At 39.6% G+C, this 19,458-nt stretch overlaps 1 protein-coding gene and 1 long non-coding RNA gene across 7 annotated transcripts in view; one reads left to right on the top strand and one right to left on the bottom strand.

Annotated features, from left to right (window-relative positions):
* The window catches only part of csmd3b (CUB and Sushi multiple domains 3b), an 877,422-nt gene that overhangs the window by 185,119 nt on the left and 672,845 nt on the right, over positions 1-19,458 (top strand). For all 6 annotated transcript variants that reach the window (XM_061966990.2, XM_072914110.1, XM_061966991.2 and 3 more), the window contains exon 2: positions 9,651-9,873. In XM_061966990.2, coding sequence (XP_061822974.1) covers positions 9,651-9,873 — 223 coding nt within the window. The remainder of the gene's footprint in view (positions 1-9,650; positions 9,874-19,458) is intronic.
* The window catches only part of LOC140679145 (uncharacterized), a 45,125-nt gene that overhangs the window by 1,741 nt on the left and 23,926 nt on the right, over positions 1-19,458 (bottom strand). The window contains exon 2 of the long non-coding RNA XR_012050713.1: positions 3,347-3,414. This is a non-coding gene — a long non-coding RNA (uncharacterized lncRNA). The remainder of the gene's footprint in view (positions 1-3,346; positions 3,415-19,458) is intronic.

Here is a 19,458-nt window from a genome sequence, read left to right as displayed (position 1 = left end):
GCATGGTAATGTTTTAATATTTTCAATGAATTAATAAAATGTAATATTCAGCCTGCTAATCATTTTGTAGTTGAGGACTCGACCAAAGTATGTTATAAAATAATTTACACAATACATCAGCCGCCCAGAAAAATCCCGGAATAACATTACAAAACATCTCTGACAAATAGGGTGGGTACCGTTCACATTTGAATCAATAAGGTACCGGTTCCCAGTAGATGTCAATCGATACTGGTACTCAACGGTACCAGTTGTCTGTGGTTAAAAAAAAACGTGTACGAATGAAATCGTAAAATGTTTAAATGTAACATATGTATTTCTCTTTATCGATCGATCGTTAAATATATCAAAACATTACAACATTTAGGCAAAACAAATCTAATTATTTGTATAGTAAAATGTTTGCAATTGTTATGCAACTTTCTTCAACATAAAAACATTAAACTACAGCTATGCAGTGTTATTTTCTTAGTATTGCACAAAATAAAACCCGGCTCCATGTATTTATATCTTTTTCCATCTGGAAAATATGTGCTGTGGGTTCATGGAGGCAATTAGGTTAAAACAAATTAACAAAAGAGGACGGAGTAAAAATAAAGACCTTTCGTATTAAACTACAAATGAAAGTGAAGCAACAACTTTAAATTAACATGACAAAGTACAGTGCGAGGAACCGAGTTGATTATGATAACTATTGCAAGTTAAAATGCAAAGCTAACATATTCTTATACAGTGGGCTTTTTACCTGCAGCAGACGTAGAGGATGATGATGTCGCTGTTATCGTCACCAAATGTTAACGCCATTTCTTCCCCCGTGTTGTTGGCTGCAGCCAAGTCGCTAAAGGTGCCAAATGCAGGAGTTGCAGCCGTACATCTAACTTGCTTGCACTCTTCAGCCATGAGAAAAATATTGTGTTTAACTAAGTGCTTCCTCAGATTGGAAGTATTTCGCCTCTTGCCTTGATTTTGGCGTCACAAATATTGCCGATCGCATTTGAAAAAGACGAGCCACACTTTAGAGCGTTTTCTATATGGCATGGTTGGCTTTTTGTCATGAAACATTGATGGGTTGTAAGGTTACTAATAGCATATCATCCCCGAAATCGCCTGTTTTCCACCCACCTCTGAACAATGTGCACAGCAGGCGTTTGTTGCAGGGCTATCGCCTTTTCTCACGGCGAAAATTTGTCTTTTCTTGTCGGGAGAACAAACTTGCCATGGCTTTGAACCTGATATTTCCATAAGATAGACGACTTTCCTTTGTCCATTTCTGCTTGCTTGTGGCTCATCAGTAGCAAGTGAACTGTAACCAAGTCCCTCCCTTGCTAAGGCGCGGCCCAAGGGTCAAAAAAGATGTGTGTGCGTTAATCGCCCGTAAAAAAATGTAGTGTCGTTATTTAATTTTGATATATTTACAGGTATGTGTATATGGACACCTCTGTCCTAAACAATGCTATATTTTTATTTTGTCATTTAATGTACGTTTCACACAATAATTGATCAAATGTATGATTTATTCGACATTTTCTTTTGCAAAGAAACCAAAAGTGCCCCAGCATAATTTGTGACACTTGATTTTCAAAATCTTTGCATGATACCATAACCTAATAAATCTGACATCAGATCATTTGATAGTTTGTCATGTGAGACATGTTAAATGACAAAATTGTAGTGTTATTTAATGTAACAACCATACATGACAGCTGGCTTCATGGTGTGCTAACAATAACTTGGTTCTTAACACTAACAAAACCAAAGAACTAATTGTCGACTTCCGCAGGAAAGGGCAGAACAAACACCCTCCACTTTTAATTAATAACAATCTCGTAGAAAGGGTCAAGCATTTCAAATTCTTAGGGGTGAACATAACAGAAGATCTATGCTGGGACATTAACACTGCTTCTACAGTCGGAAAGGCCCAAAAACGTCTTTTTTTTTTTTTGAGGAAACTAAAATGCGCAAACATTCCGCAGAAATCAATGGTCAACTTTTACAACTGTGCCATCAGCAGTGTCCTCACTTACGGATTTTTAGTGTGGTTTGCTAACTGCACTAAAGCGAACCAACAGGCCCTTTAGCGAGTGGTTAAAGCGGCAGGGAAAATTACAAGGACGATACTCCCAGAGATGAGTGCCATGTACACAACTCGCTGCCTAAAGCGAGTACACAACATCCTGAAGGACAGATAACACCCAGCACATGGCATCTTCAACCTGCTACCCTCTGGAAGGAGGTATAGATCGATTCGCGCCAGGACCACCAGAATGTCTCACAGTCTGTATCCCCAGGCTGTGACACTGCTAAATGAACAGCCTGCCCCTTTGCTGCCCCGGACCATCACTCTTCACCACCTCAATAATTGTGCTCTGGACATTGCATTGCTGCAACATCAACGTAACACCCATCAGACATCTGACTGTTCCCACCCCCACGTCCCTCATTTCGCGATCTTCCTGACAATGCTAAAATGTAAACTATTGTCAACCTGTACATCAATGCAGTTTCTATGCCGCTGGACAAAGCTCAAACAAAATCTCGTTGTTCATGTATGACTTAGGTGTTATTATGACAATGACAATAAAGGAATTGATTGATTGATATGTACAATTCTTGAATGCACAATTACGTTTCTGTATTCCTTTGATTCATACACATGCTCTGAGGCAAAGGGTGCATGAATTCCAATGTGGTCTTTGCATTCAGGTCTTAAGAATTTTAGATCTGGAGTACCAAACAAAGACAGAATCCTCATAGACGTTTGAAGTAATGTTCTACGTTTCTTTTGGTTTGAACGTCATTGTCCCCAAAATCCAAAGTACTGTCTGCAAAGACTGTGGTATTCTTAGCTGCAAGTCCTAATACCAAACCAATAGGACTGTTTTATGACGATGTCAGCAGGAAGAAAGCTTGGCAGTAAATACTCGAACAAAAATCGTTTGAGATAAAACTGAGTGTAAAAGTAAAGAGTAGTGAAATGGAAACTCCTAGAAATAATTGTTACTGCCAGCTCACCTGCTGATTCACTTTCTCCGGCTTCCATCTCAAGGCAACACTCAATTTCTGAGCGCTAGGGACACTTTGAATCGTCGTGACAACCTACACTTGCTCTTTGATATTTTAATGTCGGAAACATGATGTGTTTCCTACAAGTCAGTGTGGGCAGAATGCCTCGTGGTTTTTTCCTGTCTGGTATTCGGCTTAGGGAACCGCATAGACTTCATTAAACAACACTGCATGCACAATTCTCTTTAAGCTTCTTTCATCCGGTGGGAGGTGTTCTTGCTGAGCGTGTGCGCTCTTTTCCGTTATCTCATTACCACCATTGCATATATTCACACCAGCTTACCTGATACTCGCCACAAATCTCTGACACTTGGCCAATTAGTCTTTTTGTGCAAGTCTTCAGCCTGCCACCTGAAATAAAAAGAAGAGTATCCTTTCAAAAAGGTTGTTTTACCACCATGGAAACTGCAAGCATGTTACAATACATTCCAGCAATGTGGGGAAAAGGTTGCCAAAAGTAACTCATTAGCACTTATTCGTCTTCTCAAAAAAACGAAAGTTTACTTCAGATTCTTAATTATGCAAATGATCATTTTTTTCCATCACTTAGTACTAGCTGACCCCAATTTGCATATGTTGACACCTACCTGTTATCCATTAATGGTAACGGACAAAATGAGGATATAAATGGGTGAGAATCAAAGACTACTTTACGAAAAATGGTAGAAAAAGTTAGTCGTCTTTGGTAATCCCAATCAACAAAAAATGTAAGAGATGCTGTCCAGTGTCAGGGGTATTCAAGGCTAATTTTTTGTATGTTTGTCCCTTGAATTTTATAACGATTAACAATTTTGAAAATATCCGAAACTGTATTTTTACTAGCTTTAGTTAAAGTCGTATTATTCATTGTTTGCTAACAGATCTTTGGGCTGTCAAGAACATGAACAATGTTCTCGTAAAAGTGCAATCATTTTTTATTTGAGAACTGTTAGTAAATGCAAGTATGTGAATTTTTTAAACATTCATTTTCGTGTCAAAATATAATTTCCGAGTTTTATAATTGAAATCTAAAAAAAAATTGTTGAACACTCTCCTCAGCTGCAGGTACTCACTGTTTGTCTTGCCGAGCGCCACACCTAATTGCAGGACGGGGAGACGATCACGAGCACCAAAACAAGCGTGCTAGTTAGCTTAATCAACTAGCTAGCTTACTTGTTGTTGCCCGAGTTCGCTCTCCAAGCCACAATGTTGACGACTTTCTACTTTGCTGCCAATCATACAAACCCCGTTTCCATATGAGTTGGGGAATTGTGTTAGATGTAAATATAAACGGAATACAATGATTTGCAACCCATATTCAGTTGAATATGCTACAAAGACAACATATTTGATGTTCAAACTGATAAACATTTTTTTTTTGGAAATAATCATTAACTTTAGAATTTGATGTCAGCAACACGTGACAAAGAAGTTGGGAAAGGTGGCAATAAATACTGATAAAGTTGAGGAATGCTCATCAAACACTTATTTGGAACATCCCACAGGTGAACAGGCAAATTGGGAACAGGTGGGTGCCATGATTGGGTATAAAAGTAAATTCCATGAAATGCTCAGTCATTCACAAACAAGGATGGGGCGAGGGCCCACCACTTTGACAACAAATGCGTGAGCAAATTGTTGAACAGTTTAAGAAAAACCTTTCTCAACCAGCTATTGCAAGGAATTTAGGGATTTCACCATCTACGGTCCATAATATCATCAAAGGGTTCAGAGAATCTGGAGAAATCACTGCATGTAAGCAGCTAAGCCCATGACTTTCGATCCCTCAGGCTGTACTGCATCAACAAGCGACATCAGTCTGTAAATGATATCACCACATGGGCTCAGGAACACTTCAGAAACCCACTGTCAGTAACTACAGTTGGTCGCTACATCTGTAAGTGCAAGTTAAAACTCTCCTATGCAAGGCAAAAACCGTTTATCAACAACACCCAGAAACGCTGTCGGTTTCGCTGGGCCTGAGCTTATCTAAGATGGACTGATACAAAGTGGAAAAGTGTTCTGTGGTCTGACGAGTCCACATTTCAAATTGTTTTTGGAAACTGTGGACATCGTGTCCTCCGGACCAAAGAGGAAAAGAACCATCCGGATTGTTATAGGCGCAAAAGTTGAAAAGCCAGCATCTGTGATGGTATGGGGGTGTATTAGTGCCCAAGACATGGGTAACTTACACATCTGTGAAGGCGCCATTAATGCTGAAAGGTACATACAGGTTTTGGAGCAACATATGTTGCCATCCAAGCAACGTTACCATGGACGCCTTTGCTTATTTCAGCAAGACAATGACAATGTATTCTTTCATTCATAGTAACAGAGTGCGGGTACTAGACTGGCCTGCCTGTAGTCCAGACCTGTCTCCCATTGAAAATGTGCGGCGCATTATGGAGCCTAAAATATCACAACGGAGACCCCCGGACTGTTGAACAACTTAAGCTGTACATCAAGCAAGAATGGGAAAGAATTCCACCTGAGAATTTCAAAAAATTAGTCTCCTCAGTTCCCAAACGTTTACTGAGTGTTGTTAAAAGGAAAGGCCATGTAACACAGTAGTGAACATGCTCTTTCCCAACTACTTTGGCATGTGTTGCAGTCATGAAATTCTAAGTTAATTATTATTTGCAAAAAAAAATAAAGTTTATGAGTTTGAACATCAAATATCTTGTCTTTGTAGTGCATTCAATTGAATATGGGTTGAAAAGGATTTGCAAATCATTGTATTCCATTTATATTTAGTTTGAACGTTAAATATTTTGTCATTGCGGTCTATTCGATTGAATATAGGTTGAAAAGGATTTCCAAATCATTGTATTCTGTTTTTATTTACGATTTATACAACGTGACAACGTCACTTTTTTGGGGTTTTGTAAAGTGTAGTGTAGAAATGTACCCAATTGCAGGAAATGTAGTCTTGATTTTAAAAAATGTTCTTTCAAGGTTTTGTGCTGATAGAAATGTTTCTCTTTTTTTTTTCTCAATTTGCCTCTTTTTTTCTCAAAGGGTGCTCACATTCCTGAAATGCCATGTTAACGTGATGTACTTGAAAGCTGTCGAGTGCATGCCAAAGCAACAGGAGCGCTGTGAGCAATCCCGCCAGACATCGTGGCATGGCATAAATCTCCAGATTTCGGCCAAACAAACCTTACAAAATATGGACTTACATAGTTTTTGTTTGGCCGGTAATAAATCTTGTCCAAACCCCCGGAAAAAGATTGATGTTGCACTTTATCAAGCAAAAGCAAACTTTGAAAATGTAAAAATATTCAAACTTTGTTTATATCCAATGTGAAGTAACACTTTATCAAATCTTTTTACAAGTTTTTAGGTTTTGACCACATCAGCTACTTGATGTAATGTGACTTTGACATTGTTCTTTTACTTTTGAACAATAATGTACATCAGTGGTGTCAAACTCAAATACAGAGTGGGCCAAAATTTAAAACTGAACAAAGCCGTGGGCCAAGGTTGAACAAATTAACCTTTTAATAGGGACCCAAACAAGTTTTGCATTGAATATTGAACAAGCAAGGCTTATATAACTTTATAGTGACATTTAAAATCGAGTTTCAAATAATAATAATTAAAAAATATCAATGGCATATCAAATACAATTTAAATAAAAATGGAATGCCTCTTTTCTATTTGCAGCCTTCTGAGGTAAATATCAACATTAAGTTTTTCCACAGGCTAATAAATTTGAAAATAAAATAACAATGAATAAACCAACCATTCAGGACTTTAAACTGCTCAGTTTGCAACACACTATTCTGATGTGCCCAAGCCAGATACCTAGCATCTTTTCTTGGATGCTAGTTCATTAATGTCGGGGCTCAGGCTTTGAGCTGAGGCAACCTTCATTATCCAACGAAGGTGTTCATCAGTCATTATATCTCGTAGTCCACAGCCCTGGGGGCGTGCCTTAAAGACACTGCCTTTTTCGTCCGCTACGAGCTATCGTCACGTCTGCTTTTCATCCATCCTAGCAACGTGCCGGCCCAACCACAAGATATGTGCGGCTTCTGTATGAACACACACGGGAATGCATGCATACTTGTTCAACAGCGATACAGGTCACACTGAGGGTGCCCGTATAAACAACTTTAACAATGTTAGAAATATACGCCACACTGAATCCACACCAAACAAGAATGACAAACACATTTCGGGAGAGCATCCGCACCACTACAATATACACCCCCCCCCCCCCCCCCCCCCTCCCCTACCTTGTCGCTCCCGGAAGAGTTAGTGCTGCAAAGGGTTCTGGGTATTTGTTCTGTTGTGTTTATGTTGTGTTACGGTGCGGATGTTCTCCCGAAATGTGTTTGTCATTCTTGTTTGGTGTGGGTTCACAGTGTGGCGTATATTTCTAACAAAACTTAAAGTTGTTTATACGGCAAACCCTTGTGTAAATTGTATCGCTGTTGATCAAGTATGCGTTTGCATTCACTTTAGTGTTCGTGCAGAAGCTGCAAATATTATATGACTGGGCCAGCACACGTTGGACTGGATGAAACGCGGATGTGACGATTTTCAGGAGGGGTGCTGAAATCTGGTACTCTCCCGGGAGGGTTGGCAGAGTTTGACAGCCATGATGTACAGTATCATTAAAATGTATAATTATTGGGATCTGATCGCTATACGACTCAAATAGTGCGTCCTTTGTACCGCCAAACATTATCCAAACCGGCAAAAAAATAAAAAACGTCAAATTAAACAATAAAATAAACAACCAAAGGCCTGGTCTTTTCCTTCTTGTATATGTGAACTGTCAAGTAGGTGGGGGTGCTACCTCCCATACACAACCCAGTGTTTGAACAGCTAACTACAAGAAATAATCAACCATAAACAAGCAGTAAAGCTGTGTTGTTTGTTTTTTCCAGCGATGCAGTAGCAGTGCCAGTTTGTACCAGTCCATCCTTCAAAATGTCTTTGCTTATCTCAGTTCATACTGCCAAGACTAAATGATGCATTAAACAACATTGGGCTGTGTGTTAGTGAGAGTGGGTTCATTTGAGGTTAAGGTGTTAAAATGTAACAAATGACGTGATTAAAGAAACTTTGGATCAGTCAAGGTGATTACATCCTACACAGTTTGTGTATTTGTATAAATGTTTGCCTCTTTTGTTTGGGTGTGTGAGTGTGTTGAGAAGTGTCAGTTTCGGTCTAGCAGTCAGCATAATTAGAAATCTCTTTTACCCCCGTCTCCTCTTCATTCACTCTCTCCTTTCTATATTTCAGCATCTCGCCTCAGTCCCACCACAATTCTCCTATCTCTCTTCCTCCCTGAGTGATGACTTTTAAATCATCTTTTCTTTTTTCCAGCAAAAAAAAACAAAAAAACGGTCCTTTTCTCTCTGTTTGCTCTGCAGTCCCTCTCCCTTCTGTCTGGCCCCCGTTTTCCCCCCCACTCCCGCCGATCCAATTTAATGAGTCCACTTCATCTTAGAGCGAGACTTCCTCTAATCTATTAAGTTCAGATGAAGCCCTGATGGACTTGTCAGCGAGTCCGTTCAACCGTAGCGTTAAACAAGGCTGCAATACGGCCTGATGAAGATACTGTACCGTCACTATCTATGATGTTGTTTCTACCTCGTTATTGACGTATCGCCATAAGATGAAGTATTAGCAACACCTTTTATAGAAGAACAATACGGCCTTGTCAGAGCCAATCCATACCCATTGTGCAGTAATATTTTAAAGTATAAAACTGGCATGCAGCCGGGGTTTGCTATGAATTTGACTGATTAGAAATGCAGCCTTTTACAGATTGAAAAAACTTTCTGAAACAATTTACATGACATACATTTATCCGAAAGACAAACTTTACTGTTTAGTTTCTAACACAAATTTGAAAATATGTGCTACTTTTTCCTACACTTTTTAATGCACTTTTTAATTTATTTTTTCTGTAAAAAGACAAAAAAAAAATGTTTTTAATTTTTGGAATTATTTTCCTATCCATCCATCCATCCATTTTCTACCGTTTGTCCCTTTCGGGGTCATATAACAAAGAAAATCATGGATCTCAATACTTTATTTGTTTTATTTATGTGCAGTATATTAGATACTGGAGGCCTTTTTTGTATTTTTTAAAGAGCAAAAAGAGTGGTAACACATGCATGAGTTTCTTTTATCTAGTGAAAAACATGTTGGTTGGTTTTTGTATGTATTTATTACACTATATACATTATATTTATTACTACAAAAAATCTAAATGTTTGTATTTTTCCTCATTAAATAATAAATACTTTTCTTTCACTGAGTGTAAAACATGTTGTTGGTTGTTCTTTTTTATTATTCCACATGTTTTTATTATTTTGCTGAACTCCACCAAGTGATAAACATCTTCATATCAATCGCCATATTTTGGGATTCTATGAATTGATTTCAAATTATTTAAAACTCGTATTTTTTATTCCTTCAAAAAAAAAGAAGATAACTTATTTTGTCTAATAAAAATTATGTATCTCCACTTTGCAATTGTTCCATTTTAACGATGGATGAACTGCTATCATGTTGACTTTCGTGCCACAATTATAATTAAACTTGTCAATATTTTACATTTTAAACTTGTATTTCTGTTTGTGCAGGTTTCATCTACACATGTGGCGGCACGCTGAAGGGCCGAAACGGCAGCGTGGAGTCGCCAGGGTTCCCATACGGCTACCCCAACGGGGCAAACTGCACCTGGGTCATCGTCGGGGAGGAAGGGAGTCGCATCCAGCTCATATTCTTGTCCTTTGCCATCGAGGAGGAATACGACTTTTTGTCCTTGTACGACGGGCATCCGCACCCGGCCAACTTCAGGACCAGGTACGCTAACTCATACTCTGTGTTCAAATGTCAAAAACACAGCATGACTATGTATTTGGATAAACTAACTCTTCTACTACTAAACAGCAACAAATAAAACAGTTGAAAATTGTTAAACCATGCACCATCCCTACTCTGCTGCCATTGTTTGGGAAAGCTAAAACACATGTTAATTTACATTAAATGTAGCTTTACTACACTGAAGCTACCCACCAGAGATATGTAGTTAAGCTAAAATAAAGTGACAAAAATAGCTAAACTACATCAAAGCATTTTTTCCCCCGAAAAAACTTGATTCCAAGTCATTGCTATATGATCACTAAAACTGTAATAAAAACAACATATCAGATCAGTTCAATTGATTTTTCAATTTTGTAACTTTATCTTTCAGATACAAATGAAGACTAAATTCTTTATTCTTTGGCTAAAATGTATTTTTACCACCGCAATAAAATTATTAATTTCTTGGATGAATACAATACCTGTCAGTGAGTCATAGTTGTAAACATAACTAAATAGGCCTGAACTAAATAAATATTGTATTAAAGGTGCAGTCCTCCCAGGTTATTTTATTCTAACGGCTATCTGAATACAGTTAGGAGATTTGAATTGACCTGCAAACTTTAGCAATACCAGCGCTGGAGAGACGGTCGAGCTCTCCAAAGTCTGACGTGTTCTCTCAAGATGGCCCCACTGTTCACATGTATTTATTTGCCCAGTTTGCTATCCCTCCCAAGTGGAGTTGCTTGGACTTCAGTACAACAAAACTACAATTTAATATTTAGTTTGTGTATTTTTGAAACACACATGTCTGCGTTCACTCCATCTCGTACCTGGCACCTCTTCTCATCATCGAAACTAGGGCGGGTGTGTGTGTGCAAAGATACAAACACAGGGTGGACTCATTGTGTTTTCCTTACACAAAGAATGACTTATTACACAATCCATTTTATTAAAGGCCCACTGAAATGCGATTTTCTTATTTAAACGGGGATAGCAGGTCCATTCTATGTGTCATACTTGATCATTTCGCGATATTGCCATATTTTTGCTGAAAGGATTTAGTAGAGAACATCGACAATAAAGTTCGCAACTTTTGGTCGCTGATAAAAAAGCCTTGCCTGTACCGGAAGTAGCAGACGAGTAGCGTGACGTCACAGGTTGTGGAGCTCCTCACATCTGCACATTGTTTACAATCATGGCCACCAGCAGCGAGAGCGATTCGGACCAAGAAAGCGACGATTTCCCCATTAATTTGAGCGAGGATGAAAGATTCGTGGATGAGGAAAGTGAGAGTGAAGAACTAGAGGGCAGTGGGAGCGATTCAGATAGGGAAGATGCTGTGAGAGGCGGGTGGGACCTGATATTCAGCTGGGAATGACTAAAACAGTAAATAAACACAAGACATATATATACTCTATTAGCCACAACACAACCAGGCTTATATTGAATATGCCACAAATTAATCCAGCATAACAAACACCTCCCCCCTCCCGTCCATATAACCCGCCAATACAACTCAAACACCTGCACAACACACTCAATCCCACAGCCCAAAGTACCGTTCACCTCCCCAAAGTTCATACAGCACATATATTTCCCCAAAGTCCCCAAAGTTATGTACGTGACATGCACACAGCGGCACGCACGTACGGGCAAGCGATCAAATGTTTGGAAGCCGCAGCTGCATGCGTACTCAAGGTACCGCGTCTGCGCATCCAACTCAAAGTCCTCCTGGTAAGAGTCTCTGTTGTCCCAGTTCTCCACAGGCCAATGGTAAAGCTTGACTGTCATCTTCCGGGAATGTAAACAATGAAACACCGGCTGTGTTTGTGTTGCTGCATGCCGGCCGCAATACACCGCTTCCCACCTTCTTCTTTGCTGTCTCCATTGTTCAATGAACAAATTGCAAAAGATTCACCAACACAGATGTCCAGAATATTGTGGAATTTCGCGATGAAAACAGACTACTCAATAGCTGGCCACCATGCTGTCCCAAAATGTCCTCTGAAATCTGTGACGTCACGCGCTGACGTCATCATACCGAGACGTTTTCAGCAGAATATTTCGCGCAAAATTTAAAATTGCACTTTAGTAAGCAAACCCGGCTGTATTGGCATGTGTTGCAATGTTAAGATTTCATCATTGATATATAAACTATCAGACTGCGTGGTCGGTAGTAGTGGGTTTCAGTAGGCCTTTAAGGTAGAAACTATTTCTCCAACATGCCCAATGCTGTATTTTTCTGACAAATACATCCCATGGTGGTGCTGTTATGAAACCCTGTGAGTCGGATTCCCTTGAAACAAACAAAAACACATACTGTAACTTCAGGGTGCTTAGATAACTCACCATTAAATTTTTTACACACTAGTTTTACCCCGATCCCAATATTTTGCTACTGGTACCAAAATGTTCTGTATTTTTATACTTTTCGATACCATTCAAAACAAAGGGGACCACCGAAATTATCATTATTGGCTGTATTTTAACAGAAAATCTTATCATACATTAAACATACACTTCTTATTGCAATCAACAATCTATTTTGGCATTAAATAACAGTGAACATACTAGACAGCTTCTCTTTTAGTAGTAAGCAAACATACAGGTTACAAAGGCTCCTAATTTGGCTGCTGACATGCAGTAACATTTCCCTTTGTATTATTTAGTCAAAATTATGAGGAACAAGCAGTAGGAAATGAATGGATGGATTATTAGTATGATCAGTGTCAGAGCTTGGTCCGCATTGCCGGCCGTAAGTCCGACACGTTTCCAGTGAGGGTTGGACTCTGCCAAGGCTGCCCTTTGTCACCGATTCTGTTCATAACTTTTATGGACATAATTTCTAGGCGCAGTCAGGGCGTTGAGGGGATCCGGTTTGGTGGCTGCGGGATTAGGTCTCTGCTTTTTGCAGATGATGTGGTCCTGATGGCTTCATCTGGCCAGGATCTTCAGCTCTCGCTGGATCGGTTCGCAGCTGAGTGTGAAGCGACTGGGATGAGAATCAGCACCTTTAAGTCCAAGTCCATGGTTCTCGTCCAGAAAAGGGTGGAGTGCCAACTCCGGGTTGCGGAGGAGACCCTGCCCCAAGTGAAGGAGTTCAAGTACCTCGGAGTCTTGTTCACGAGTGAGGGAAGAAGAGTGGATCGTGAGATCGACACGCGGATCGGTGCGGCGTCTTCAGTAATGCGGACGCTGTATGGATCCGTTGTGGTGAAGAAGGAGCTGAGCCGGAAGGCAAAGCTCTCAATTTATCGGTCGATCTACGTTCCCATCCTCACCTATGGTCATGAGCTTTGGGTTATGACTGAAAGGACAAGATCACGGGTACAAGCGGCCGAAATGAGTTTCCTCCGCCGGGTGGCGGGGCTCTCCCTTAGAGATAGGGTGAGAAGCTCTGTCATCTGGGGGGAGCTCAAAGTAATGCCGCTGCTCCTCCACATCGAGAGGAGCCAGTTGAGGTGGTTCGGGCATCTTGTCAGGATGCCACCCAAACGCCTCCCGAGGGAGGTGTTTAGGGCACGTCCGACCGGTAGGAGGCCACGGGAAGACCCAGGACACGTTGGGAAGACTATGTCTCCCGGCTGGCCTGGGAACGCCTCGGGATCCCCCGGGAAGAGCTGGACGAAGTGGCTGGGGAAAGGGAAGTCTGGGCTTCCCTGCTTAGGCTGCTGCCCCCGCGACCTGACCTCGGATAGGCGGAAAAAAAGATGGATGGATGGATGGATGATGGATGATAGATTATTAATCTACTTGCTCATTTACTGTTAATATCTTCTTACTTTCTTTTTTAACATGTTCTATCTACACTTCTGTTCAAATGTAAAAAACACTTTTTGGATACTTTGCATTAGTTTTGGGTGAGACTACACATTTTGGTATGGCCACCATCAAGCAAAACATATATGACTTTTCCATAAATCATTGACTATTTTTCTGATGATGATTTTAAGAATAACATGTATGCAAACTTGTCTTATTAAGCGCCACAATTGTCTTTTTACATGTCAAGATCTGCTCTTTGATGCCCTAATAATGCTGTGCATTGCAAATTATTTGCCACTTGCTAACATTTTCAATGTTATTTCTAGAAATGTCCCTAGTTTTAAGAGTACATTTTTAGTCACATAATCGTAATTTTGGCATGGAAAAATGTAGTTTAAAAATGTTAAATTTGAGAAAATAACTATACCTAATATACCAATTGTTGAAAGGTTCTGCAACATCCCACAGATGCTTTATTTAAAAATTGCAAGTTAAATATTGCTTGTTTTTAGAATTACTGTAAATAATAAAAATATATAATCTTAAAAGTCCTGCTAATTTCTAGAAATCTTAGTTTAGTATGTTTTAAGTAAAATCAACTAGCTGCATGGACAGATAATTTGACTCGTTTTTCCAGATAGTTTTCTTAAAATCTAGTCTTTTTATCTTATATTTTGTCAGTTCTTTCTTGCAGTGTGTACATATTGGCAAGTTGAAATGTTCGGATGAATTGCTGAGACATAAGTAGAGATCGGTGTGCCTTTCTGACGGGCAGCCACTCCCAGCTGTTTTCCCCCTGGTGTTCCGTCCAGGCATGGCACAAAATAAATCTCAACAGCACCCAGAAGTGACAGGATGTCAGTCAATTCCAGCAAGAAGACGTCAGCTAGCTGCAGCGCTACACTAAGACGCTGTGAAGACATTCCAGGGGAAGAGCGGGTTGGATTTTGAACTTTATGCAAATGATGTCATCTTGAATTAGCATGAAACCTGAACAGGAAGCTGTCTGCCTGTCACTCCCATGGGAGACACACACATGCAACTTCTCCCCATGAATACATGCATGGCTAAAATAACACAACTTTTTTGGCAGAGCAAGCAACAACTTCCACACAGTGCGTCCTTGAATCGGTGTTTGTCAACGAAGTTGGTTAAAATGTCGCCATTCGCGGGCCTAATAAACAAACATTTTGCCAGTGGCTGCTTGCCGCGCTGACTGTCAGCACGCCAAGTTGGACGCGGTCTGCGGAGCACGCAGCAATCACACAAGGTGCCCTTTATGCAATTAGGAAAACTTATTTGAAAAAACAACACTGAGTGGTGATAAATAAATAAAGCACTGAGTCAGAAACAGGGCACTTGTTGTGTGTTGATTAGCTCTCACAAGACACAAGTGTTTGTTATGCCAATTGTAAATAAATCAAAAGCGAGAGGAAACATGTCTCTAAAGTTATCTGAAACTTCCACTTCAAATCTCTCCTTTAGATTTTTTATAAAGACTTGTTAAAAGTTAGCAACCAACAGAAGAAGTTAAATATGACGTTCATAGTAAGATGTAATAAGTTGTAAAATATACAGTACAGGCCAAAAGTTTGGACACACCTTCTCATTCAATGCATTTTCTTTATTTTCATGACTACCGTATTTTTCGGAGTATAAGTCGCACCTGCCAAAAATGCACAATAAAAAAGGAACAAAACATATGTAAGTCGCACTGGAGCCCGGCCAAACTATGAAAAAAACTACGACTTATAGTCCGAAAAATACAGTATTTACATTGTAGATTGTCACTGAAGGCATCAAAACTACGAATGAGCACATGTGGAGTTATGTACTTAACAAAAAAAGGTGAAATAACTGAAAACATGTTTTATATTCCAGTTCCTTCAAAATAGCCACCCTTTGCTCTGATTACTTTTCCGCACACTCTTGGCATTCTCTCGATGAGCTTCAAGAGGTAGTCACCTAAAGGGTTTTCACTTTACTGGTGTGCTTCGAGCTCATCGAGAGAATGCCAAGAGTGTGCAATGCAGTCATCAGAGCAAAGGGTGGCTATTTTGAAGAACCATCAATCAATCAATCAATGTTTATTCATATAGCCCTAAATCACAAGTGTCTCAAAGGGCTGCACAAGCCACAACGACATCCTCGGTACAAAGCCCACATAAGGGCAGGGAAAAACTCACCCCAGTGTGACGTCGATGTGAATGACTATGAGAAACCTTGGATAGGACCGCATATGTTGGTAACCCCCCCCCCTCTAGGGGAGACCGAATGCAATGGATGTCGAGTGGGTCTGACATAATATTGTGAGAGTACAGTCCATAGTGGATCCAACATAATAGTAAGAGTCCAGTCCATAGTGGGGCCAGCAGGACACCATCCCGAGCGCAGACGGGTCAGCAGCGCAGAGATGTTCCCAGCCGATGCACAGGCGAGCGGTCTACCCCGGGTCCCGACTCTGGACAGCCAGCACTTCATCCATGGCCACCGGACCTGTACACCCCCCCCTCCACAAGGAAGAGGGGAGCAGAGGAGAAATGAAAAGAAACGGCAGATCAACTGGTCTAAAAGGGGGGTCTATTTAAAGGCTAGAGTATACAAATGAGTTTTAAGATGGGACTTAAATGCATCTACTGAGGTAGCATCTCTAATTGTTACCGGGAGGGCATTCCATAGTACTGGAGCCCGAATAGAAAACGCTCTATAGCCCGCAGACTTTTTTGGGCTCTGGGAATCACTAGTAAGCCGGAGTTCTTTGAACGCAGATTTCTTGCCGGGACATATGGTACAATACAATCGACAAGATAGGACGGAGCTAGACCGTGTAGTATTTTATACGTAAGTAGTAAAACCTTAAAATCACATCTTAAGTGCACAGGAAGCCAGTGCAGGTGAGCCAGTATAGGCGTAATATGATCAAACTTTCTTGTTCTTGTCAAAAGTCTAGCAGCCGCATTTTGTACCAATTGTAATCTTTTAATGCTAGACATAGGGAGACCCGAAAATAATACGTTACAGTAGTCGAGACGAGACGTAACGAACGCATGAATAATGATCTCAAAAAGAAATTAGAATATAAAACATATTTTCAGTTATTTCACCTTTTTTTGTTAAGTACATAACTCCACATGTGTTTGTTCATAGTTTTGATGCCTTCGGTGACAATCTACAATGTAAATAGTCATGAAAAGAGGAGAAGGTGTGTCTAAACTTTTGGCCTGTACTGTACGTATTTTGCTCATTTGAAGCATACGGCGGCACATTCATTTCAAAAACGCATCACGGCGTTTGCTTTTTCCTTCCACATCACTGATTGCTACTCACTGCAGACTTCGTGAGTGCCAACAAACATAATAAATCATCACTTACTGTGCAATATCTGCTGTCGTTAGGATGCCGACTGATAGAATCTTGTTATATTCCAGTTTTAGATGAACAATTACTCATAATCCATCTTGTATTCTTAGATTATTTAAATTAAGAGGAGAAAACTATAATTTACCGGGGATATTGATTTTTGAAATATGTAAAGTAAGGACAAATATAAAATACAAATGTATTTCAGTTTTAGGAGTTAAATGGTGGAACAAGTTCAGTGATGAGTGGACGACATGTAGTTCTTTGTTAAGGTTTAAGAAAGCCTTGAAAGTTGAAATAATGGAAAATTGACAAATATAGCAACGATTACTTTCATCCCATTGATTTTTTTCTCAACGTTGATGTTCCAGGCAATCTAATTTTCAGTGAATGTATAGAATAGGCAAATATAAGCCTTGGCTTCAGCCTATTCCTTTTTGGTCATTATTTTTCTTTTTGTGTGTACATGTGTATGATTGTTAATATGTATAATCTGTGCTGTTGAATTAATCACACAAAATGGTTGATTATATGACCGAAATAAACTCATTTCATCTCTCTCATATTTCCGGCAAAGAAACAATGTGGGTGCATCTAAGCGTCTTTTCGTATTTTTCTCGCAATTCCTGACTCTAAATTGGCTATCAAAGATGACCTATTTGTCGGATTACATCCTCATCCTTCTACTATCACGGGGAGAGACGTTATTATTATTATGACCTAGGATAAACTTCCACAAGCTCAGAGGCGAGAAAGCAGCTCAACAGTCGAATATGTCATCATAGCAGCAACAAGCTGTGCCGCAATAAATAGTTTGTCCACGTTAGCGCTTATAATAACAATATCACTAATACTTGGTTAATATTCAGGTCACAAAGTGTGAATAGAGTATTGTTGGCATTTTTTGGATGGTTATTTAGTGGGTTTTATGGGCAAAATAGTGGACCTTATATTAACTCCATGTACTTTCATTTACGAGTTAGAATGCATTATAAACATACATCTGCCTTCTTGTCAGTCATATTGATTGTGACTGATAGGCAACATTTCAAAAAAGGTGCAGTTCCCCTTTAAATGATGTCCTAACATTATTAGTCTGCAAACAGGCTAAACAAGCATGATGGTGTAATTTTGGCATGTAGCTAACATAGCTTGGCAAGTGTTGCTAACGTTAATCTCCTTCTTTCCCAATTATTTAGGGGGCTGTTTGAAAAATGTGCGTGGATCCCTGGAGGTTGGGGACTTTCCATTGAGTTTTAAGTAGTATATGCTGCCCTCTTACGGCTTTCAGCACATAATAACGTGCGTACATGCACGTAAGCTTTTGTGTTGTTAGCTAATGATAGCGATTTGAATAGCGAACATTAGCTATCTTTGAATTTATATTCCATTTACCAACAATACTGCAAATTGTGGAAGATTAAGACACTTCCTTGGACCGACGCACAATTTTAAATTGATTATATTTGAGAAAAATATTGACAATTTAAAAAAATACATGTTCTGTTTAACCACTTAACCGCTAGCAGGTGGTGTTATGTTTTTTGTTTGAAAAATGTAACTTTGAGAAAGTTGCAATCTGCCCCTTTAATGTTGTAGTATGTAATATACGTGTGATGATCAATTGCCCGGATCATAGTTTATTTACGTTTTTGATTCATTTGTTGTTTAAGTTCGGTTTCAGCACCCCTGTTTTGTGTTTCTTGGTTATCACGGGTGCTGATTATTTTTCACCTACCTCTGATTAGTGTTCAGGATGCTCACCTGTTCCTGGTCATTAATCAGAGAGCTATTTAGTCCATCCTCTGGCTTCACTCGGCTTGGTGTTTTTTGCTTGCTATATGCAACAAGTTTCTATTCCTGAGCTAAGCTTCGCCCGGTTCATGTGCTTAGCTTTTCTTGCTACCTACTCCGTTAGCTTTCCCATGCTATAAGCACGCTTGTTTTGTTTATTTGTTCATGAAGAATAAATCATTATTCTTACCTGCAAGCTGCTTCCTTACGTTCCTTCGCATTTTGGAAAGACGACCCCCGGCATCAACATGCCACAGTTTCGTAACAATACGACATCTATTACATTGAACAAGTGCAGAGTTACAGTGTAAGAAGTGGATAAAATACACACAAATGCTTCTTTAAAATGTGTAAAAGTTCATTAAATGGCCGATTAGTCTTGACAAAACTGTACTTAACCCTTGTGTAATGTTCATATTGTTGTTACTCAGCCAGCGTTTGTGGGTCTGATGGACCCGTTGCATTTTGTGGCTTTGAATGCCTCACAATCAAACACTTTTATGTTAAAATACTGAACAGATGTTGACCTTATCCCAATAAACATCTGTTCAGTATTTTAACATAAAAGTGTTTGATTGTGAGGCATTCAAAGCCTCACAGGGGGGGGTACACAGAATATCAATTTCCACACTTGTATTAGCCATCTTATATGTAATAGAAATG

The sequence above is a fragment of the Nerophis lumbriciformis genome, linkage group LG11, assembly GCF_033978685.3.
Source record: "Nerophis lumbriciformis linkage group LG11, RoL_Nlum_v2.1, whole genome shotgun sequence".
In the NCBI taxonomy this organism is placed as follows: Eukaryota; Metazoa; Chordata; class Actinopteri; order Syngnathiformes; family Syngnathidae; genus Nerophis; species Nerophis lumbriciformis.
Note: the sequence above shows the minus strand (reverse complement) of the source record. Positions and strands in the feature narration are given on the sequence as shown.